General features: G+C 38.8%; 3 protein-coding genes across 9 annotated transcripts in view; 2 read left to right on the forward strand and 1 right to left on the reverse strand.

The window, feature by feature from the left end:
- Nucleotides 1-12,688, forward strand: part of LOC134670092 (inositol hexakisphosphate kinase 2) — an 86,472-nt gene extending 73,784 nt beyond the window's left edge. For all 5 annotated transcript variants that reach the window (XM_063527777.1, XM_063527778.1, XM_063527775.1 and 2 more), the window contains 7 exons: nucleotides 1,442-1,568; nucleotides 3,992-4,115; nucleotides 4,427-4,503; nucleotides 5,950-6,125; nucleotides 10,170-10,372; nucleotides 10,754-10,940; nucleotides 11,252-12,688. In XM_063527777.1, the coding sequence (XP_063383847.1) occupies nucleotides 1,442-1,568; nucleotides 3,992-4,115; nucleotides 4,427-4,503; nucleotides 5,950-6,125; nucleotides 10,170-10,372; nucleotides 10,754-10,940; nucleotides 11,252-11,674 (1,317 nt within the window). In that variant the 3' untranslated portion in view covers nucleotides 11,675-12,688. The remainder of the gene's footprint in view (nucleotides 1-1,441; nucleotides 1,569-3,991; nucleotides 4,116-4,426; nucleotides 4,504-5,949; nucleotides 6,126-10,169; nucleotides 10,373-10,753; nucleotides 10,941-11,251) is intronic.
- Nucleotides 12,689-13,953: 1,265 nt separating this feature from the next.
- Nucleotides 13,954-22,833, forward strand: LOC134670084 (myosin heavy chain, striated muscle-like). Of its 2 annotated transcripts, none has more exons than XM_063527762.1 (11): nucleotides 13,954-14,159; nucleotides 14,375-14,501; nucleotides 15,441-16,008; nucleotides 16,550-16,609; nucleotides 16,978-17,313; nucleotides 17,387-17,491; nucleotides 17,791-18,057; nucleotides 18,710-18,922; nucleotides 21,502-21,631; nucleotides 22,350-22,448; nucleotides 22,679-22,833. In XM_063527762.1, exons 1-11 carry the CDS (start codon nucleotides 14,063-14,065, stop codon nucleotides 22,831-22,833), a joined length of 2,157 nt encoding a protein of 718 aa, XP_063383832.1. In that variant the 5' UTR covers nucleotides 13,954-14,062. The 2 variants fall into 2 exon arrangements, with proteins under 2 accessions (XP_063383832.1, XP_063383833.1); XM_063527763.1 differs by having other exon boundaries at nucleotides 17,800-18,057.
- On the reverse strand, nucleotides 22,811-24,509 carry LOC134670104 (transmembrane protein 203-like). Of its 2 annotated transcripts, XM_063527793.1 has the most exons (3): nucleotides 24,289-24,509; nucleotides 23,912-24,080; nucleotides 23,375-23,634 (listed from the first exon to the last, which is right to left on the reverse strand). In XM_063527793.1, the coding sequence occupies exons 1-3, from the start codon at nucleotides 24,436-24,438 to the stop codon at nucleotides 23,525-23,527; spliced, it is 429 nt and encodes a 142-aa protein (XP_063383863.1). In that variant the 5' UTR covers nucleotides 24,439-24,509; the 3' UTR covers nucleotides 23,375-23,524. The 2 variants fall into 2 exon arrangements, with proteins under 2 accessions (XP_063383864.1, XP_063383863.1); XM_063527794.1 differs by lacking the exon at nucleotides 24,289-24,509 and having other exon boundaries at nucleotides 22,811-23,634; nucleotides 23,912-24,049.

Below are 24,509 nucleotides of genomic sequence, written 5' to 3' on the forward strand. Positions count from 1 at the left end.
CTTTGATCGTAGCAGTCCTTTCCTAAGCAGTTTCAATAGAGGCGATTTTTCAGACGGCGCCTGCGTCTAAGCGACACTTCCGCGTTGTTCGCCGCCCACAATGATGTTGAAGTATGCTTTTTACTACAAATTCTAATTTACAAACACTATTATTCGGTATTTTCTTGTGCTTCGATAAGTTATCTGCAAGGGGATAGCTCGCGCTACGTAGCTACACCTAGGAGGCGATAACGATGTGATTTCGCTTGTCAAAAGTGTCTCTTGGCTAGGCAATGTATGACAGATGGCGAATCCCGGTAACGAAAGTTTTGCGTTTCGTTACAACATTGCAACTTGGCTAACATTTTTGTATTCGTTAATATTTTTCGACAGACTCATCTACGGTACCTGTCATTCCCATACATTTTTTATCGATTCGTTAGCGATATCTTTTTTCGAAATGCGTTTTGGCTAGGCCCCCTGATTTATTTTAATGACGCTCAAAAACGATGCTCTTTCCGATGTTGCGTTAGTTTTATGACGCAATCACCACGTGCATTTGCAGCCCGGTTCTACGGATTAATTATACCTCGTCGTCGCTATTTCTGCCGTCTTTTACCGTTATGCATCAAACATGTTTTGCTTTCCTACTAACCATAGCAGTGGAAAGTTTACTTTGAGATAAGCTAATACTGATTCAGTGCTAGCTCGTAAAATAGTGGACTGTTTTTAGAACATTGTTCTGTTATCAGAGTTTGGCAACATTTGAATGGCTCAAGGCTCGCGGATATCAGTCAATACGTATAAATCTATTGTACCTACTTACGAATATTATCGGGTGACGTCACAAATGACGACGAATAAAATTTGGACTAAATCAACAATATCATTGTTATTCCCATTCAAAAGTGAATGAACCAATTGTTTGTAAGACCGAATTAGATACCTAGTTGAAAATAAACACTTGGTAGTGTAACTAATATTTCAGCACGTGCTCGCATGATTCGCTGTCATGGAAAATACCGGCGTTGCACGTTATAATGAGAATTCTAATAATATTTGGCTGCGTGCCTTTGAGGTGTCTGTCGTCAGATGAGGGTGAGGGAAAATTCAATAAGGTTTAGTTAATTAGTTTACAGACGATGGGCTATATGAATCTATGCCGTCATACCTAACCCTAGACAAATTGAGAACGACAGGTCAGGACCAAACAATTTTTTTATCAAATAAGAGTCGAGTAGGTACCTAACCTTTTACGTGCTGCGCCTTTTCATAATCCATCATAGCGCCCATAGCGGACTAACTCGAATATAGGTATTCTATTAATGTCATGTTCTTATAGACGAACCGTCTATGCTCTTTATCGATAAAGGTTAGGTATTAGACGCATTCATAAAGCTGCACTGTCTCGTGCATAGCATGCTGATTATCATGTACTGATGTGTGTGTGTTGTGTGCGCAGGTGGGCGGGCACACGCGGCTGCTGGTGCTCAACGACAGCACCGTCATCAAGCCCCTCAACATCCGCGAACTGCATTTCTACATGAACATTCCCGAGGACATCCAGAGCTTCGTCCCCCGCTACAAAGGTGAGCATCCCCACGATTGACCCATAGATCTGTAATGCCCGGAACGCTTTTAAGATTCGCTGAATGCATCATTATCATTCATTGCATTTCACTTTTTTTTTAATTAATATTAATCTTAACGTTTTGTCTATGCCTCGTTTTTGTTTATACTTCGAATTGTGTTGTTTGATGTTATTTCATTTTGGAGCACTAAGGAAGTTTATATTTTAAGAGTCGTTCGCAGCTTTACGAGTGCATGATCGAGTCGCGAGTCTAGAATTAATCGGGATTCATATTTGAGACGCAATTCGAACATTGCGAATCTAAATATGTTAGTACAAGTGTTCGAATTCTTAGAATTATTTGATTGTCTATTACTGTGTCACGCATTCTGTTTGTGGTATTGCTACAATAGAGTTTAATTTTAATTAAAGACAACTGAAGGTGTTCCACTTAACAGTATTCCCGATTATAATCTAATCTTCGCCTTTCGATAGCACCGTAGAGCTGTGATATAAAGACCGACTACAATATTGTGATTTTTCTTTCCTTATTGCTCGCCTGATCGTGACCATCATTATAAAATGAGTATGAGTGTGAAAGAAGTGCGTGTATGTTGATATAAGCAAACCCGCCACCGCATTATTTTTTCCTAACGACTACTACATTTTTATATTAATTAAGTTAATCAATTTTTATGTTATCGCTAAATAGTACCTATAGTAGGTACTTAATTTAAATTGTGTATTTTGATTAGAAACAGGTTAGGCACACGTCATGTTGATATGATTACTTTTTAATGGGGTTTTACATTATTTTATCGTAATGAGTTAGGTTCGATTTTATTCTACATAAATGTAATTTAATGAGTAGGTCGTTAATTATGAATCACTAATAACATAGTGATTTTATGTAATGACTTATAAACTCGCTAAGGCTAGCCAGCACAAATGTTATAGAAAATACCCACGTAAATATATTAACTACGTAGTATTGGCAACTATGATACGATATAACATCGTTGATTGTAATACAAATTTGCATGTGTACGAAACGTCATAAGGGCTGATTTAGACGGCGCGCGGACCTGCATGCGATTTTTTTGCGGTTAGGGGCTGTCCATAAATAACGTCATCGTTTTTTGACGATTTTAAAATCATACAAAATTTTGTGTACGTTTCCTCCTACGCCATGCTAACATCGTCCGATGTCCAGATCCCCGCCCCCCCCCCCCCCCCCCAATTTGAAATGACGTATTAATTTATGAATAGCCCCTTACATTGCGGATTGTTGGTTACGTCCAATTCAACCGACCGATCAAAAACCGCAATGTAATGAAACTCGCATGCGAGTTGTCGCATCGTCTAAATAGGGCTTAATAGACATTGACGTCCCAGCGATTGAACGATTAAAGGAATCTGGTATGGCTGGCTATGGCTAAGCGAGCGCGGGCGGGCGGGTTTGCGCGCGAGAGCGGGAGCGACAGCGGGACTGGGGTCAGGAACAAAATATTAGTTTCCTTGTTGTCGCAAGGGCTGCGGCGCAGCGGCGGACGGCGCGGCTCCGGCGGCACTCCACACTACCGCCCCTAATAGCGCCCTATAGCGGTAAATTTACATTTTGGGTTTGTAAACCTTTACTTAAACTACACCCACACACACAACCGACACACCATCACAATATAATAAGTAAACTGTAATGCCAAACATTTAAGAAATGTCCAATGTTTCGTTAACTAAACAAACTAATACGAGGGTTGTTCCGAAAGTTGTTAGCTGCTCTGGCTCTAGTCATAATACGATCCGCAGCAGCTAACAACTTTCGGACCAACACTCGTATACCTAGTTTGCACCAATAAACACACTGTTTTGTGTGGTGGTTGGTTACAATCCATTTTACAAGGCTTTTATTTGTTATAACGTTTAGCACTCGGGTGTCGCTGTCGAATTGTCGATGCTATTAGATATGTATTTGAGCAGGTTTTAAACGATTGTTATTATGCATTACTTATTATATTTTGGATGCTACACACACGATACACACATCTATATCAAACACCACTTTAATAAAAAACAACTACACTACACAAGCAAACCACAAAAGATATACAAACCCTTTTTAAAATGTAACCTTTGTACCTTCACTGTTTCATTAAAATGTTTGCTGTCAACTTGCACAGTAAGTTTAATGTTGCCTTTACAATATTGTTTATAAAAAAATATAAAATGTTGCTACGATCCCAATACGTCCGAGAGACGCCTATTACGCCAGGTCAACCTGGTAGATTTGAGAAGAATATAAAACACATGGTTTCATATTCCTTTCCATTAGATGATCCTTGTTGAATTCATGAATTTCTTGTTCCTGTCGTCACAGTAATTGCTGTTAACAAATAGTCGAGTTAGCGTCTGTTTCCAATGCTGATGGCCAGCTGTTTGTTGCAGGGGTGATGCAGGCCTCGATAGCCGGAGGCTCCAAGCCGGAGAAGCGGTACTCGCCATGTTTCCGCGAGGAGAACGGCCGCAAGGCGTCGCTCGGCGGCAAGCGCAAGCGCGACGACGTGTTCAAGTGCGTATCCGCGCGACGGAGCCGCGACCCAATCCTTGACACTTGTCATGTGTCCTTTATCATATTTCAGAATTCTGGCGACCGTCGGCTGCCGTCGCCATTATTTCATATTACATATCCCACTAACGTCGGTCACTCCGCGCCCGTGACTGTGACCCGCGTCGCTCGCTAGTGGTAATGATATTTGATTGAAATCAATTACATATAACAAATTACATCATCAATGTGTTTCATTGTTTTATTATTTATTTATATCTACGAATGATAAGAATGTTGGTGGAAAGCTACAATGTGATCTTTTCCTGTTGCAGATTTAAAGTTCACCGAAATGGCAATGCTAGCGAAGTGCTTAAGAGCATAGCCCACATGGACAATTCTAATAAACAATGTAAGTATTCTCTTGGTATTTCATTGTTTGGTCGCCTTAAAATAGACCAGTCATATAATTTTTATTGAAATAAACATACCTTTTAACCAACGAAGGTATGTAATCCTTTTGCAATTATGGTTTTAATAAGTATATTAGTCTCGCTTTGACATGATAAGCCATATCGCTGGAAAATATTCTAACATCTTTCTGTCCTACTGTAGGGTATAAATAAATGAGCGATTCTTTCGTTTTAAATGCGAACAATGGTTAACATATCACGCGATCAGCATTCCTTCGAGCGGTTTCATACAGCATTATCGATCTCTTGTTTTAAATAACTGTGACGGTCAGCCGGATCAGCTGAGTTCAGTAATCTTTGTTGTAAAACATGGAATCGCGTAATCGGATGACGAAACACGATAAGATACCTATTTTTATCTTCGCATGATGGTGCTAATATGTGCTCTATGGCTATGTTAATAAAGAAGGAATTGAGGTGTTATGTGTGATTAGCGCGGTTCACAAATGCGTGTGGCGGCATAAACTGGGTTACAGTTCTAATTTTGTTGATTGTTAGCGTATCGCGTTTATCCTATAGCCGTTTTTGGTATCGAAATATTAACGTACGATCGCAGTACGTATCGCTACCTAATCAAAACCAGATGTGCATCTATTCAATTCATCTCAGCTTGAAAAAAACTTGTCAACGGACGGCCATATTGGCCTATTCTTAGCTTACTTGTCGGCTCACGTCAAACGAAATGGGGCCCTAAATGCGCTGTATTAAAGTCTATTTAGATAAATATGCTTAAAGTTAAGATGATGGACAACAAACCTTAAATCAAGCTTGTATATTTTTATTTAATACTAGTGAGTCCGCACAATGGCCATTTTTACTGACCTTGACTTGGGCCACTTGGATACACGCCAGATTCACCAATATTAGGTACGAATGGCAGGAGTGCCCAATGTCCACCCACGGAGAGTTGTCTGCGAGCAGTTTTGTCAATATGTTAGCACGATTTACCCGATGTTTAGGTAACTATACAATGGTTACAACTCGTTGCAGCATTAGCTTGTTACTCCTTTCAGGATAGTCGTCGATCAATTATACACGGTTTGTTTTTAGCTCATCAATTGAGGTTGTACGCCTTGATCTGACAATTGAAGGCTGTACGCTTTGATCTGGTTAATCGAACACTTAAGAGGGGTTCTTGGATATGTGGCCGGAATGTCTGAGAATACAAAAACGAATTAAGGATTAATCCTAAATCTGGTCGCACCAACTGACCATAACATACCATCGGAGGCCCATGGCAAATTAATAGAATGGAGGCAATAGTGACCTGTGCTCACAACCTCTCGGTCAAATTCCCTTTTGGGGCCGAGGCCCGCACATTTTACACCGCATTGCCGGCACTGTACCGTCACTGATCGTACTAATAGCGAATGCCATTGTTTCAGATTTCCTGATGATGGAGAACATAACATCATCGTACCGGCGGCCGTGCATCCTGGACCTGAAGATGGGCACGCGGCAACACGGAGACGATGCCAGCGCGGAGAAGCGATCCAAGCAGATCGCAAAGTGTGCAGCGTCCACCTCCGCTTCGCTCGGCGTCAGACTCTGCGGCATGCAGGTGTGTACCAATCCAACCATACTTAGGGCCGGCACCAAACGGCCTGTCACCATTTAATTTCATAATTCACTGCATCAGCCCGTCGATCGCGGTTACTGACCCTTACCCGCGGCCATTTTGATAATGGGTACGTCCTCGCACATTCACAACATGTCGACTCCATAGGCGCTGTCTATAAATTACGTCATCGATTTTTGGCGGTTTAAACCCCCCCCCCCCTAAAATCATCCAAAAATAATACTTCAAATGACCCCGTTTCCTCCTACGCCTTGCTACCATCATCAAGTTCCGACCACCCCGCCTCTCCCCTCCCATTTGAAATGACGTAATTTATGAATAGCCCCTTATACCATATACGCACTGTAGAACATTATATATCCTTACTCTTCGTGGGGTTATTACTTATTTTAAGTTTTAATTTAAAGAAACATGTTTTTTTCTCCCAAACCTTTTAGGTGTATTATATTATTATAACACCTTATCTAAGGAATTGCGTCAGTGTTGTTGTTCCTTTATAGTGTTTATGTTTATATTTTTACAACAAGCAATGTAAACTCAAACGGTCAAACTTATTAAGTCGTAATTAACCTCTAGCCGCCCAGAGACCTATAAAAAGGTCTCCTGTTCCATTCTAATTTGAACTTTGTGTTGTCAAAATAAAATTTCATTTTGCTTGGCAAGGTTTGACGTATGGGCGGCTAGAGGTTAACAGTTTTTTGTTGTTTTAATTTGTACCTTACCAAAATCACCTGAGTTATGAGCTCCGATGCCGCCTCAAGAAGTGATTTTCTGAAACTTACGCATTTCGGGCCCACGAGTTGAAGGTCGTGATTAGTTATTAAGGCTTCTTAGGAGTAACGACCGATGAATGCGTGTCGGGCGTTGTAGTTAATGACACTCATTAACGATACTTTGTAGGGCATATTTATCTAGAATACCTACGTATTTCGGCGGGTGACAAGCAAAAGTAACTAAGTACTGTCAAGAAATTAAAGTAACAATGCACTTTATTACACTTGTAACACGGTTTATTGTCCAATAATTTAAATGGTGTTAGTTAGTGACTTTTGCTTGTCACCAGACGATTTGAGGTGAAGGTAAAACAATTATCTAGTCTAATACTTACCTAAAATTAATGCGGTTCACAACTAGCTCAGCTAACTGGAATGCATTACAATACATCTTTTGGATATTTCTAGAGAGTTCGATTCATCAGTTATCGCATTACACATGCTCTTATTATATCTTATCTTATTCAGTATCAACTTAAATTAATACCTATTGTGCGTTATCGTCCGTTGTTAGGCATCAATCCAGTTTCAGCCAGCTCGATATTGTCAGTTATTGAATAATAAAACAGTCGTGGTTTGGAAAAAGGTCGAGTGTCGAAGTCAGAAGTTTAATAATATGGAAACTATAATATTCCACTCGTATGGCTGATACCTGCTACGATCTTACTGAAAAGGAAATTTCCACTGATGTCGAGAGAGAAAAAACAGTTTTAATCAGTGGCATTGTGTTTAAACTTATGAACCTTGTAGTAGTAGTGGTTGACCAAAATCAGCTGCAAATGGTGTTAAAGGTATGAAAATCGGCACGATTAATCTTTAGGCCATTTGAATCAATTTGACCCGTAGCACCAAAAAATAAAAACAAACGGAAAGGAGTTATGACGTCATCTTTTTTTGTATGGAAAAATAAAAAAAATTGTTCAGAAACCTATCGTGTATGGAATTAAATGAAAGGGCGTTTTGAGCCGGTTCTAAAAATATATCACATTATTATATTTCCGTCACTTGCATTCAATTGAAATAAAAATAATTTTCAAAACATACCAAGTTTGGGCTCCTCCAGATACGAAACCGTTGAATTATTTTTTGCAAAATATACCTCAAGGAATACCCAATATCCTCATATTTAACCCCAAGAAATTAATTTCGAAAATATTTGGTTTTAGTATTATTTTTTAAATGTTTATTATTACAAATTGTAATCTATCAATCCATCAATGAAACGGCCTCCTAGCCTAGTCGATAGTGACCCTGCCTATGAAGCAAGAGGTCCCAGGTTCGAATCCTGGTAACGGCATTTATTTGTGTGTTCATCATCATCATCACACAAATAAATGCCCATATACAAATATATACAAGCCCTGGTAAGGGCATTTATTTGTGTGATGATGATGATGAACACACAAATAAATGCCCTTACCAGGATTCGGACCTGGGACTGCCTGCTTCATAGGCAGGGTCACTATTGACTAGGCTAGGAGGCAATTTCATTGATAGATTGATAGATCACAATTTGTAATAATAAAAAAAATTAAAAAAACTAAATATTTTCGAAATTAATTTCTTGGGGTTAGATATGAGGATATTGGGTATTACTTGAGGTATATTTTGAAAAAAATAATTCAACGGTTTCGTATCTGGAGGAGCCCAAACTTGGTATGTTTTGAAAGTTATTTTTATTTTAATTGAATGCAAGTGACGGAAATATAATAATGTGATATATTTTTAGAACCGGCTCAAAATGCCCTTTCATTTAATACCACACACGATAGGTTTCTGAACAATTTTATTTATTTTTCCATACGAAAAAAAGATGACGTCATAACTCCTTTTCGTTTGTTATTTTTTTTTGGTGCTACGGGTCAAATTGATTCAAATGGCCTAAAGATTAATCGTGCCGATTTTCATACCTTTAACACCATTTGCAGCTGATTCCCGAATTTCAGGTTGTACCGCTATCGCTATTGTGGAAAAGCGGACAACCACATCTGTCAAGTCATTGAGTATTAGATACTTAGGAATTTTATTTGCAGTTTATTTTATTAGTTAATAATATAATATTGCATATATATCTATACTGTCGGTTTTAAAACGTACACGATATTAGAATTGAAAAGTTACTGTTCTGTAGGTATGGCACGGTTTACGACTGCATAAAAGTTAGCTCATAAAGTCTCCGCGACGTCCGTGCAATACACCTGCCGTTTCTGAGCGACCTATACCTAAAGTGGCTGTGTGTTGTGATGGAATATTTTACTGCCAACCAAAGACATTATTATCAAAGCAAACACTCGACGACAGTGAGTCAGACAGTTGTCATTTGGTTCTATGATTTTATGACGGTTGTAAACTAGATTTGAAAATGCTACGGCATTACTGAAACACGCGACCGAAACGGATGTAATTCATGTAATGTCACGTTTTGGGCAGCCGATATGGTTTTATCTATTGTTTTTATTTTAATTTATCGCTAATTTATTGTGTTATTATAGTCAAACTCGTGCATTGGTATTTGATATTTGAAATTAACAGTAGAATATCAATGAAATTTATTCATAACCATGTATTAATACATTTAAAATCTAGATTAACACACGGAACTGCATAGCAGTGTAATTATAGCTTATCAGCAGGTGCATAAGTAGGTTCTTTACTCATGATAGTCATGATAATCATAAATATAGTTAATCCACGGGGTTGGTTATCAAGTGCTCGGCTAAAAACTCTTTGTTACTGATTTGTTCTAGCGATTAAGTCCGCTGGGGGGCTTTAAAAAAGAGATATGAAAATAAGTCGATATTAAATCATGTAAAATAGTTACCCGTGGTTATTGTTATTTGAAGATGGTGGTCATCGCAAAGTTTTAAATGGTCGGTTGAGCTGCAATAATTCATAGCGCTGCCCATAATTTATACGACCACTTCAAGCGATGTTTAAAGTTGCTTTTTAATAGCTCTTAATTTAATAGATGACGTCAGACCGACTATGACACCCTACCATGTCGAATAACATGTCATCGTGTGTTAGTCGGCTCGGTAAACTCATACTCATATTTGTTCGTATATGCTTCTTTAAGCATTTTACTACATTTTTGCATTCAAAAACATTAATTTGCAACAATAAGGGTTGGCAGGACCGAACCATTTGTCACCGATAACACGATTCATATTCAGTGTCAAATGTGGTCGGTACAACTGGCCCTAAAATTCCAAAACTGATATTCTACAAAGACTACAAATGTGTTGTATCGTAGGTGTACGGCGAGACTGGGGCCTGCGTCCGGCGCGACAAGTACTGGGGCCGCGCGCTGACGGAGACGGGGCTGCGCGAGGCGCTGCGGCACTTCTTCGCCGCCGGCGCCGCGCCGCGCGCGCAGGTCGTGCGCCGCGCGCTGCGCCGCCTCGAGGCGCTGCGCCGCGCCATCGCCAAGCAGACCAGCTATCGCTTCTACTCCTGGTGAGTGTTCTTGCCTTTAGGTTGTACGAGTACGACAGGCTCACGCTTCACGGTAGCGACGCAGAGGCGGTTTTTTAAAAAGCGGATTACACGTTCACCGCTGTGCCGTTGTCAGTGATTCCTAGTCCATTGAAGGTGAACACACAAATAGACAGTAGTAATATATGCGTGTTATCTGTATTCTAACTGACATAAATGTGAAAAACTGTCGCGCGACACACACTCGCAAAGTCACTTGTGAAAAACATTTTAAGTCTAAATATATATTATCATTTGTATTTTTAAAATGGAAGGGAAATCTCCAATAACTATTTGGGATATTATCTTTACATCAGATTTTCAAAAGAAACATCAAATGAATCCGATGTTGTTTTATTCTAGCTCCCTACTGATAGTATACGAAGGCGACACGGAGGAGCCCGACACCCCCTGCGCGGCGCAGTACGACGCGGACGCGGACGCGTCCAGCAGCTCGGCCGAGCAGCTGCCACCCTCACACTTCGACATGTCCACGCTGCACGCCGGCATCCCCGACCGCGAGCGCGAGCCCTTCCAGCCGCACTCGGAGGTTAGTCACTGTTGTCTTCTTTATTCTGCGTCCGGATCGTTTCTCAGGACCATGTCAGAACAAAATACATATACTCGTACACACTTCTAACTATGAAAACCTCTATTTGATTTGGCAATGTTCAAGATAAAAGTTTAGTAGTCGTAGTTAGAGTTAGACACGAATTGTGATATGTGTATTTCGGGACGCAAAATCGGGATCATCCATTTATTAAGAATCCTCATTTGTGTCTCCGGCAGGAAGATCTCATACAACAGGGTGACCTTATTATTTTATTTCGGAGTACGTAACGAATTTTTGTTAATTTTCAGGAAACAATGGGCGGGTACGAGGAGGGCGAAGTGAGCGGGGCGGGGGCGGGGCACTCGCCGCGCCGGCAGCCGCCCAGCCCCGACTCGACGGACAGCTGGATGGCGTACTCCTCCACCTCCAGCGAGTCCTGGCGCGGCGACCCCGAGCCCGCGCCCGAGCCCGAGCTCGGCAAGCGCGCGCGCACCGCGCCCTCCAGCCCGGCGCCGCCCGAGCCCGCCTGTCCCTCCCCCGCACACAAGCCGCCGCCCGACGAGCGCGTCGACATCCGCATGATCGACTTCGCGCACACCGCCTACGCCGGCGCCGCCGCCTCCTCCCCGCTGGCCACGGCCACGCCGCACCACGGCCCCGACGGCGGCTTCCTCACCGGCATCGACTCGCTCACGCGCCTGCTCACGGAGATCCTGCAGCCGGACAGTTAATGAGCGGCCGGGCCGAGCGCCCGCCCCGCCCCGCCGCCCCGCCGCCGGCCGGACCCCGCCCTCCCGAGGCGATCGTCGCCGGTCCGGCCCACGTTTATTTAATCTGAAGGAGTACTATAATTTTAAAGTGGGACCCAGTAGGTAAACTCGATACGTTCGTATTTTTAAGTATTACGTTTTAAGTTATTCCAGAATGTCGTGCTTTTGATTTGTTCCCCTTAAATTGATCTTTCCGTTGCGGTTCGCCGGAGGCGACCGTGTTCGGTGGACGTTCCCGTTGGCGTCAGTTCCTACCTAGTGTGATCGCCGGATTACCGTGTTCTACCCTCTTGTTGTTGTGCATTTAGTTCCAAAAAACTTATTGTAACGAGCACCTAAAATGTAGTTTAACTGAATGTTTTAAATAAATAACCCAGTCGCTGAAACCGAAGCCGAAGTTGCAGGTGACCGGAAATACTTGATTCTAAATTTAAGGAAATAAAAAACTCAAAATAAACATTATATAGTATTTAATTGACGACAGACCGCTATAATTATAACATACATAAGTGTTTAGTGTTCTTATAGAATTTCATTGAATGTGTCGATCGTCCGTAACGGATACTTGAAACTAATTATATATTTTTTGCAACAGTATTACGAATGTTTTATAAATAGTGAGAATGAGTGTAAGATTCGGATTGGAGAATTTGTGAATATTATCCTGAACGGTGATGCTGTGCCAATGGTTAGCTATTTACACTGTAAATGAATGACATAAGTTGTATGTAATGTGTAAATAGGGGTGAGTGTCAGTGTAAACAGCTACGCACAAAGGCGTACCACTAGCGTTAGTTAGCCAACATTCCTTTGTGCTGCATTCGTCATTGCCCTTTTAATTATTTAGTGGGATAAATTTATGAAAAGTACCTGGTTTAATTAGGATGCTAGGTTGTATTGCAAATTATCATTTATGTCTGTTATTTTTAATAACCGTATGACACTATTTTGTTAAATAAATTTTAGGTATTTTAATGCTGGTTTTATTGTTGAATTTCCCCTTCTAATGTTAGATAGGACAAAAGGACGATAAAACTCATCATAAGGAGGATAAACGTACAGACTGCGGAGTGCTTTCTTGACCTAGGCGCGAAGTTGGAGCGCGTATAACCATATATTATTATACTATTTATACTCTTTGGTATAACCCAAGTATAGCCTATCTAAGTTATAGTATCATATAAATATTGTCATAGCACAGTTGACATCATGTCACAAAATAACATAGCCGGCCAAAAAACTTTGTCAGATTTGATCAGAAAATTAACTATTTAGGTCAGGAAATGAATGCTTAAAAAATGTTGTAGACGTAATGCTAGGAACACAATTCTTGACTCCGTAACTTTGTTTGGACTAGTTAGGAGGTGAACATATCAAAAGTCCTCGGCCGTAGCCCCGGTGCTGGGGGGTAGAAGGGGGTAAGAAGGTCTAATTTTTCGGTTTTTACTTATCTTGGAAACTTTGCGTCGTAGCGACATGACTACTTAGACAAACCGAAAGCTGATAAAATTTGTTACAAGTTTTATTTAGATGAGTTTTTAGATATCTTGAATAGTTTTTAGGGTTCCGTACCCAAAGGGTAAAAAAGGGACCCTATTACTAAGACTCGTCCGCTGTCCGTCCGTCCGTCTGTCACCAGGCTGTATCTCATGAACCGTGATAGCTAGGCAGTTGAAATTTTCACAGTTGATGTATTTCTGTTGCCGCTATAACAACAAATACTGAAAAGTACGGAACCCTCGGTGGGCGAGTCCGACTCACACTTGTCCGGTTTTTGAGATACCTATCCGCTCTTGAAACTTTATTTAGGGATCTTAATTATCTTGATATCTACATCAGTGAAGCTGTTAGGCCGTGTTTGGTATCATTTTCGTATAAATCGCGGGGTGCTGAATTCATTTATGGTATCATATAGCATTTCCCTCTATACCTTCTTATTGCTTGGCCTAAATTTAGGATTTATTGCTATTTTAGTTTTCTAACTAAATAAAAAAATGCCCCTAAACGAAAATACTAACGTCACAAATTAGTATTCTTGTGTCCGCACCTCCATTTTATTAGTCATAATACTCATAATCAGCGAGCCAACTTCGCGTTTACTCCCGCACCACCTGATTTGGTCAGACAATTTTATCAGATTGTCGCGAAATTATTCCTGTCTGGACTGGCCTGTATGTGCTGAACCAGTGTGTTCGCACCCTAAGAAATATCCATAGACTATAGAATTTTAAATGAAAAAAGAATATTTCGCGCCGATTTCACTTATTTTTCAGTCGAGCTGAATGCGGAATCCACTTGCTTCTTTATAATTTTCGTTTAATTGCAAAATAATTAAGTAAGTAAATAAATATGGCGGAACCAAATGATGTAAGAGCCATTGAAAGTATTTCAGCTGCAGTCGGAGAATCTCAAATTAAGATTCTTCTCTCGAATCAATGCATGAAGGGTAAGTACTTACCTGTGTTTATTTGAACAGATACTAGGATGTTATTCTGTTATAATCTTATACACGCAGATTACTTACAAACTTAATTGGTCAAAAAGCATAGGAAAATTATTTGCACTTGTAATTTCTGTACTTTTTACTCATAGATAGTGCCAAAAATATTTAGATACCTACACTCTTTTTTATTTAACAGCGGTGACAATTTTTTATTTCAGCGCAAGCATTTCTAGTGAATAGGCTCACAAAGCAATTTACCCGCCAGAAAGAAATATCCAAATTTATTAGCAACGACAACTTGAAACTTGAAGCTGAAATAAAAAATGCCGAACAAGAGATAAAAAGGTAAGGTTCATGATTATGGTTGGAAATATTTGTAGGCTTAGTAGTATACTTACCTACAACCTACGTAGGATTAATTTATTTTTAACTTTAATTTTTGAGACAAGCTACATTTAAGTACTCCTGACGCGTACCTAAGTAATTACTGCCTTTCGTCTCTTCCACAACCGCCACGCACTTTAATTTAAATTTTAATTGTAAAACATTATTGTAGTCATAATGTGTTCTTTTTTATAATTTAGATGTAAAAGTTCATGGCCCGACGGAAGACCAGCGCTAGCCTAGCCAGGCTAGCACCTGCTGAGTCGGGACCATTTCGTTACCGTGTTATTGTGTTACCTGTTGTTTTTTTTTTGCCAGGATTAAACGCTATCTATTCTACTCTAAAAATTACTGTCTTGGGTGAGACTTGAACTCACCCGGCTTCTGGTTATTCTAAAGATAAATATAGCGTAACGTCGGCCAACCCTTTCAATATCGGCCGCCTCTTTTTCATAGTTTCTGTGGCGACTAGCGAGCGCCATTAGGTCAGTTTAACAACCTATACCTAAAGTATTGTGTGTGTCGATCGGTTGTTGCCGTGTCTTTCTCCGTATTTTAAAAATGTACAGTTAGATTAGACGGATTCTACGTTAATCAAGCCACTTCAGTCGATTGTTAGTTGGTGCAACTACCTATAGTCTGTATCTTTAGGTAATTTAAATAAAAGTAAACAGTTTGTAAATTTTTGGGTAGTTATAACATTTATTGGCTAACCAACCAAATACAAAACCGCCTGGATCAGCCACTGGACAACCTAACTTTAACTTACATTCTTTGATCATGTAATGTTTTCATCTACCCTCAACTGGCTTAATTATACTGGCGTAGATTTTGTTTACTTTTATTTAAATACCTAAAGATACAGAGTATAGTCTTAGGGTCCCTATCATTTGATTCCAGCTTAATGCTGGCTCATGAAAGCATAAAATCGGCAAATGTAGAACTTAAAAAAGAGTGGCAGTTGGCCAAGGAAAGGACTCAAGAAACGGCGGAGCGCATACAGATAGGAGAAAAAAAATACGAGGAGCTTTGGGAGCAATGCAAAAAAAGATACGAAAGTATTAGCTTTGTGCAAAACTGGCTACAAGCTACTAAAAAGAAGGAAGCTTTACAGGAAAACATTAATGTGCTTGAAAAAGAAACCAATGGACTTCTTGATGAAATTAAAAATAAAGAAAACATTATATCGGAATTAACCAAGAAGCGAATAATAGAATTAGCAGAATATTTTGTACACGAAAAACCGAAAGTTGAACAGGATATCTTGGCTCTATCAAAGGAAATTAAAGAACTGAATGCTCAAATTGAACAGCTCATGAAGAGCCAGGAAATTCAAAATATCCAAAACAAAGAGAAAGCGGAAGGTGCAGAGGCCAATCTTCGAACACAATCTCAGAAATTGAGCGAAATGAAAATTGATGACGGCTGGCTAAACTTGAACAAGAATACAGCCAGCAATGTGACCTTGGTATGTTGTTTAAGACCATTAAATAATTATGTCAGACAATCCCTATACAAAGTTGCGTTCCTGTCCTGTGTCACTAACAGTAACACTAGATGGCGTGAGAATATAAGAGCGAGCGGCTACGCTACCGCGAAAACCGAAATTCGCAAATTGCGGGGATCTTTTTCTTTTACTCCAACGATGGCGTAATTAGAGTGACAGAGAAAAATCCCCGCAATTTGCGAACCTAGATTTTCGCGGTTATAGCCCTGATTCTGAGGTACGCAACTAGGTATTGAGATTATCATCGCCAATTAAATAATGTAATTACTCAATAAAAACTATACCAAAGCTTAGACGAGTAGCTGGGTAGAGTTAGACCAAGATAAGTCTGCAACGATTTTGACAGCCTACGTAGTGCAAGTGTTATTATTTATACGTCATAATTTTTTAGAAGTTTGTCGTTTAAAATAGCACTTGCACTGCATGTGCTATGAAAATCGTTACAGACTTGGTTAAACTCTTATGCAGATTTTTTTATTGATTGACATTGCATGCATTTCAGATGCCGAAGCTCCAGCTTATGAATATCGACTTGGACGTCATGAGTGTGAAATTAGACCAGGTCACCTAGAATAGTTTAATTATTCCGTATCTTATATCAAAGAGAATTTAGAGAGTAGGCCATAGGTATCGCGCCGTCGCTTGAAAATATGGCACTATAGGTACCTTTGGCCTATCCTCGAGTAGATGGCGACACTTTTTGATATTAAACAAAAACACATATCAGATCATAGTTGAATAAAGATCAAAGTCAAATTGCGTTCCAAAAATTTTAGTCATTTGTGTCGCAAGATAGCAGTAAATGTATTGACTACATAATTTACTTTGACAATATTCCTCTATCTCACATTCTCTTTGCTTATAACTATTTTGTTGCCCAAAGTAACATACTTTAGGTTAAATCTAAAATCAGTTAAAAATAATTTTCAGATTAAAAAGAGCGACTTAATTACTCCAAGTCCCGTAAAAGAAGTTACAACGGGGCATCAAACTTTAGACATTGATGGATCGAAAACTCCTGAAAAAGCATCACGTGTTTCTTTATATTTTCAAAATTCAGAAACCGCCGATTCGACTGATGGAAGTAACAGTCACAATTACTCGAAACGCAAATTGATAAACATACTGGAAGACATCAAGCTTGACAAAAGTGATACTTATAATATTGTATCAAAGGTTAACGTAAATAATTTGCAAGGCGTTTCGGAAATAACCGCTCATCCGAATAAGAATAAAGATACACCCACTGAAACTTCGAAACATAAGGTTTGTCTCATGAACAGTTAACGTTTTCAACATAAGTAATTTATTTGGTATCTAAACATTTGTTACTTTTTAGGTCCAAATTCAACCCCAAGAAGCCGAAATAGAAGAATTGGATTTAACGTCTTCAAATGTGGAACACATTATACTGCCACCAACCGGGTTTTTAGACCAACTTAGGGTAGCTATATATTAATTATATAACATTCTATTAAATTGACCTTCATTATATCTACAAAATCAAAGTCAAAATGGTGATTCCTAAAATCTGAATGTTGATACGGACTTAGTCAATTAAAACAAGGAAATATACATATATGACACAAACTACCGCAAACACCCCACATCATCATCATCTCAGCCATAAGACGTCCACTGCTGAACATAGGCCTCCCCCTACAAACACCCTATAGTAATTACAATTAGTAACCATCTATTATACCTACTTGCCCCCCGCGGGGCATCCTTTATGTATTTTAGTGTTCTCAGGAGAAGAAGAAAACAGTAACATTTGATTTACCATCCTCTGAGCAAAAAATATCATTAGATTCGAAGAAGTGTAGCCAAAGTCAAAGAGATGAAACAGATATTGAAAACGAGGCAAATGCAACAATAAATGGCAGTCCGATGAACGAAAGCGCGGGCAGCGAAGAGAGCTTCACCAAAATGAAAGACATGATATTGAAGAAACACAACTTGGATTTATCCCCACCGTTTATTTACAGCAAGAATACAATCACGCCTCAGGTATACCAAGAAAAGTCTGCAGCGATTTTGATAGCCCACGAAGTGAAAGTGTTATTTTAAACGTCAAACTATCAAATTCTGACGTATAAATAACATTTGCTCTGCGTGGGCTATCAAAATCGCTGGAGACTTTTCTAGGTATGACTCTAACCCCCTTCTCGCTTTAGCCATTTCACGGTCGTAGGTACCCTTACGGTTGCAATTACCATTTAATTTGCACACCCAGAGGGAAAACTAGAGTTGTCCCAAATACTAATCATACTTTAGTTTTAAATCGAATGTCCTTTAAAGTTATCCAGCATCTACAGGGGTGTATGGGAAGTCTGATAATTCTCCACGTGAGAGCTCATAACTAGTCCTAAACGGTCTGCATAAAAAATTCAACATAGGCACTGTTTAACTTCCTGCCGGCCTAGCCAAGGTTACAATCGCTATCGCTTCGACAACGAAAACCTTTATGTCTCTCTATCACACTTCCATATTAGTGCGACAGTGACAGTTGCGTTTCGATCGCTACGGAGCGTAAGGGTTCCCCTAGACTTTTGCCGAATGCGCGTCGATATATTTGGGGAGACCCTAAGCGATCGGCATCTTGGCTACGCGCCCGGTCCGCTGAATGTAACCGGCAGTTCATACTTAATATACTTTACAGAAACTCGAGGAGGTTGAGAAATCCAGTTATTTCAAACTGAGTTGTGAAGAAATTCCTTCTATTTCTGGAATACAGTCAGGCACAGTGGAACCTACCAACGACGTAGAAGCAATGGACGACGCTGAGCCGGAAGCGGCCGACGCACCAGAAAATGAAGTCGAGGGCAATGATGTAGAAATGGAAGTTGGTGAAAATGTCATCTCTAGTGTGAAGGTATATTGTTGTCCTAACACCGAAATTCACTTCAACAAGTTATAGTTGTTATCTGGGCCATGTTGCATAATAAACTACAACTAATAATACAAGCGGAACTCCTTGTCTAATAAGTGGAATTAGAAAAGGAGTTCCGCTTGTAATATTGTAGTTTATTATGCAACACGGCTCAGGTTGCAAGTTGCACTATTTGTACCTTTACCTGAAATATTATGTCAAATACAAGTGGCGCATAGATGTAGATAGAGGATGCAATTTAAACATCTTTATGACGCGCTCCATAATTTGCATTGAAAGCTTATCTCATTGAAGTACGATATAAATATTTATAAACTAGCTGTTGCCCGCGACTTTGTCCGCGTGGAATCTTATCTTCAATATTTTACATCTTTAGTACCTATAATCTTCATATCCAAGCAATGTTGAAATTAAGTACTTTTCTTTTTTAGCAAGTTGTATGAAGTTTTAAGCCAAGTGGATTTTGATGTTGGTTGCTGAAATTACTTTTCTTGTATTCTCATAATAGGTACCTATGCCCTTATACAAAGATTCAAGTTCCGCATTCCGCACTCACAAAATATCTGATCTCCATACAAACTTTCAACCCCTTCCTCACCACATTGGGGGATGATTTTCAAAAATGCTTGAATTAGTTTTCATGTTTTTTAATTTATTACCTTTTTTCCAAAAAGTTAAAGTTCCTAGCTTATAATTAAATTTACACCCCAAGACGAATTTTCATCCCCTTTTTAGCCCCCTTAGGGATTGAATTTCCAAAAACGTTGCAATTACTTTTTTTTGTAATGGATTCAAACTTTGAACCTGTTAGGGGGCAGTCCATCGATTTTTGACGATTTTCGACCCCCCCCCCTATAATCATCCAAAAATCATGCTTCAAATGACCCCATTTCCTCCTACTTCATGCTACCGTCATCCGATGTGCATACCCCCCCCCCCTAATTTGAAATGACGTAATTTATGAATAGCCCCTAGGGGATGAATTTTACAAATCGCTGAAATCACTTTTATTGTCTTCTAATAATATCCCCAAATACAAAGATTCAAATCCCGCGCTCGAAAAAATGCATGATATCCATACAAACTTTCAACCCCGTTTTCACCACCATAGGGATGAATTTTCAAAAACGCTGAAATTAGTTTTCTTGTATTTTAATATAATACCTTTTTACAAAGTTTCAAGTTCCTAGCTTCAAATAAAATTTGCACCTGAAGACGAACTTTCATCCTCTTTATAACCCCCTTAGGGGTTGGATTTCCAAGAACGTTGCAATTACTTTTTTTTGTAATCGGCTATTATGCCTTTCTACGACGTTTCAAAGCATTTGTAATGGATTAAAATTTGCAACCCCTTTTTAACCCTGTTAGGGGATGAATTTTACAAAACGCTGAAATTACTTTTCCTGTCTTCTAATAATATCCCTAAATACAAAGATTCAAGTCCCACACTCGAAAAAATGTTTGATATCCATACAAACTTTCAACCCCTTTTTCACCACCTTAGGGGATGCATTTGCAAAAACGCTGAAATTAGTTTTCTTGTATTTTAATAATATATCTTTTAACGAAGTTTCATATTCGTAGCTCAAAAAAAAACTTTAACCCCATACAAACTTTCATCCCCTTTTTAACCCTGTTAGGGGATGAATTTTACAAAACGCTGAAATTACTTTTCTTGTCTTCTAATAATATCCCCAAATACAAAGATTCAAGTCCCGCGCTCGAAAATTTTTTTGATATCCATACAAACTTTCAACCCCTTTTTCACCACGTTGGGGGATGAATTTTCTAAAACGCTGAAATTAGTTTTCTTGTATTTGAATTTGATACTTTTTTACAAAGTTTCAAGTTCCTAGCTTAAAATAAAATTTGCACCCGAAGACGAACTTTCATCCCCTTTTTAACCCCCTTAGGGGTTGAATTTCCAAAAACGCTGCAATCACTTTTTTTGTAATCGGCTATTATGCCTTTCTACGACGTTTCAAAGCATTTGTAATGGATTAAAATTTTCAACCCCTTTTTAACCCTGTTAGGGGATGAATTTTACAAAACGCTGAAATTACTAAATCCCCCCTACAAAGACTACTAAATCTACTAAATCCTCCCTAAATACAAAGATTCAAGTCCCACACTCGAAAAAATGTTTGATATCCATACAAACTTTCAACCCCTTTTTCACCACCTTAGGGGATGAATTTTCAAAAACGCTGAAATTAGTTTTCTTGTATTTTAATAATATATCTTTTAACGAAGTTTCAAATTCCTAGCTTAAAAGAAAACTTTAACCCGATACAAACTTTCATCCCCTTTTAAACCCCCTTAGGGGTTGAATTTCTCAAAATCGCTTCTTATCTCTTGTACACTTTATAAATGCAATCTGGTGTGCAAATTTCAACTTTCTGGCTTTTGTAGTTTCGGCTCTGCGTTGATGAATCAGTCAGTCAGTCAGTCAGTCAGTCAGTCAGTCAGGACACTTGCATTTATATATATAGATAGATTAAATTACAGTAAGTGTACATAAAAAAAAACGTTTTTAATAAATTATGATAATGAAATTGCAGGAAAATCGAGAGCATATCGCAAGGCCTATAACTGGACTTCTATTTAATCACGGCACAGGCCTCCCTGACTCTCTGGATATTTCGATCAGCACAACCGGCTTCGAAGATGGCGATGCAGACTACCCTCAATGTAATGTTCCTCTATTTAATAAAGTTTACACAGTCATTACATACCTACCGATTATGATTATGACTAATCACACAGAATAAATAATAGGACTAGGTACAGAAGAGTCACTCTCTAACAAAACGCGTCTGTTACGATCAGGACAGATATGGCCGCTAGGTGGCGACAGCGCCACGTGAGGCTTATGGCTAGCCACCAAAATTGGTGTGGAACGGATGTACTTTTAGCTACCTGTAGCAAAGCGACGAAATCGCGGAGTGAGCCACGCCTGCTAATGAGTAGGTACCGGAGACGAGTAAAAAACAAAGACATCAAAAATGACATACATGACTCCAAAAATACGAATAAAGATTTAAATAATGTACAGTTAATGTAAAGTCAGTTTCGCTATGTTATGGACCTTTTCACGCACTACTTAACACATTCACTGCCAACGACCCGCTAGGCGGGTTCTCTCTCGGACGCTTTTCGCTACATATGGTTTTTCCCGTGTTAACGGCTACGTAGCGCGTAGCTTGCGCTAAATTCGCTGGCACTGAATGTGTTATTAATCAGCGAATGTATGCAATTTGTGTGAAGACTTAAGAATTTTAGTCTTTAATGTTTACTTGCTTGTGTTAGTGACAAATTACTACCCAGAATGACAAATTACTTTGATTATGTGAAACCAGTAAGACAGTACCCAAAAGCCGCCAAGAGGACACATTAAACATTGTTTCAGATTCAAGTCTTCTCCTGTCTCCTAAGGCTGACTTGCCAATGCCTTCAACCAATGACAAAGCTGATGTTGTTAGCCAGGATGTACCAAACTTCCTCTCAGGTAAGTTTCTTTTATACTGCTGAAAAAATCATTTTTATCTTCATACCTATAAATTATTGCCAATGGATTCCATTGTTAATTAAAAAACTAAATTGACCAAACAATTTTAATGTTCTTTTAATATAGGTATCATTTCGTCTCTTTAGTTAAAATATGTCATAAAGTAAAATAAATGTATCAGGGAACAAATAAACTATTTGATATTAAAATAATATTTGTTTACATTATAGGATTGCGGAAAACTGGACTATCCTTTTTTGGAAATTTGGCAGGAACAAGTTCTAACACAGAAGACACCAGTGCACCAACTGGCAACAATTTTAATTTTGCATTTGGAGGTGATGATAAGAAAAAGAGAGGTGGACTATTTAATATGTTTAATTAAATGACATCTAACAGATCACGCAACTGCTATGTTATTAAGTTTTCAAATCTCTTATCTAATTTTATTACTTTGTTCCTTAACAAAATTACAATAAAAACATGTAAAATTAGTTTAAATGTAGGCTGAATCTGTAGTCATTATACTATTATATTCATGCCATTGGTCAATATTAACATTACATGATTATTATAATGCTACAAAATAAAAATTACTTATTGATATACAACTTACTGTTTATTTTAATGAAAAGTTATAAACATTTTTAATTAAAGTAGTTGTTACTGATGGAGTTGACATGCTCTTACAGCTATTAACTGTAACAAAATAAACAAAGGAGCGAACACTTCACTATACTCTATGGCAGAGTCACCTTGCAACTTCCTACACAAGAGAAATTTAAATACAAATGTTAGTCCCAGAAATATTGCACTCCAAGATGCTCTGTACAATGAAGCCTTGTATGAACTTTCTAAATTCATTCTTATACAAACTATGCAACAAAAGTATGCATTCATTGCATCACTAACAAACAGTGGGGCAAATATGGTCCACCAAGGACTGTTCACTATACCATCAATCTTTAAGGCTAGCAACACTGAGAATATTGTGATTGTTATCAAGTTTATCCATATCTCGAACACTGTCAGTCCTATCCACTGCACAATCTCATTGAGTGTGAAAAACATGTTGACTACTGGTTGGCTCCGAGCATTGCAGTTCTGAACACACGGATGTGAATGGAAGAGGAATGCCTCACTTGAGCACCATAATCCAAGTCGTCAGTTAGTGGCTCCAAGTCATCTGCACAAAATATTGTTACTGTATTCATTGCCTAAGACATGTCATTATTTATTGTTCTGTAATACACACTACATTACAAAATGTGGTGCTCTTGTGTTGAGGCCAAGACGGGTTTGTCGCACCAGCCAAGTAAGTACCTACATTACAGAAGAAATTCTAGTAAAAATAAGAGGTAAGCTGACCAGTTTAACAGTGACCATGGCTTCCTGTTTTTAACATGTTTTTACTATTGAGTATATAATTATAGATTCAACCATAATAACATGTGAATACTCACCAACCACGTCCACAGTACCAGTGTTAACTTCAATCTGACATGTGCCTGAGAATAATATCTCCAACTGCAGGGCTAAGTTGCAACAACGTTGAATAGCGGCTCCTAAGCCATGCAATATTATTTCCTTTTCACCTTTCGTAAGAAGATCGCAACACTTATCAAGTTGAGCCTGGAATGTACATTTATAAATGGAGTTGTAAGATCATTTATTTACAAACAATATATATACAGTGGTACAACTAAACGAAATTAATAACTAACTTAAATCTAAAATAGGCCCCTGAGGCATTGTACCAAGGATGCTGGCGGAGTTGTTGTTGTATATGGATATAGACCAAACGAAATAAAGAATTATCAACTTTAAAACCTAGAATTACCTTAAAATTAGTCTTTTTAGTTATGAACACAACATTGTCACCATCAATTGGGCGCACAGGCAATCGCTTCTTGATAGCATAATCCTTATTTGGATTACGTTTAAACTTTTTCTTTGCTTCTTCCTTATTCACTACGTTTCCATCTGCCATTATAGTAAATTCAGGAATTTTATTCTAACCATTCTAACCTTGTTTTGATTTGCGATGGATTTGCGCTTTCT

This window comes from Cydia fagiglandana, chromosome 13 (assembly GCF_963556715.1).
Source record: "Cydia fagiglandana chromosome 13, ilCydFagi1.1, whole genome shotgun sequence".
Lineage (NCBI taxonomy): Eukaryota > Metazoa > Arthropoda > Insecta > Lepidoptera > Tortricidae > Cydia > Cydia fagiglandana.

Bases quoted from the DNA above. Each gene is read 5' to 3' on its own strand.
- LOC134670084 (XM_063527762.1), top strand. From the start codon at position 14,063: ATGGCGGAACCAAATGATGTAAGAGCCATTGAAAGTATTTCAGCTGCA. The intron at 14,502-15,440 runs GTAAGGTTCATG...ATTTGATTCCAG, and splicing joins GCCGAACAAGAGATAAAAAG to CTTAATGCTGGCTCATGAAA. The intron at 17,314-17,386 runs GTTTGTCTCATG...GTTACTTTTTAG, and splicing joins CTGAAACTTCGAAACATAAG to GTCCAAATTCAACCCCAAGA.
- LOC134670104 (XM_063527793.1), bottom strand. From the start codon at position 24,438: ATGGCAGATGGAAACGTAGTGAATAAGGAAGAAGCAAAGAAAAAGTTT. The intron at 24,081-24,288 runs GTAATTCTAGGT...TGTACATTCCAG, and splicing joins CTAAAAAGACTAATTTTAAG to GCTCAACTTGATAAGTGTTG. The intron at 23,635-23,911 runs GTGAGTATTCAC...TATTTTGTGCAG, and splicing joins TGGTACTGTGGACGTGGTTG to ATGACTTGGAGCCACTAACT.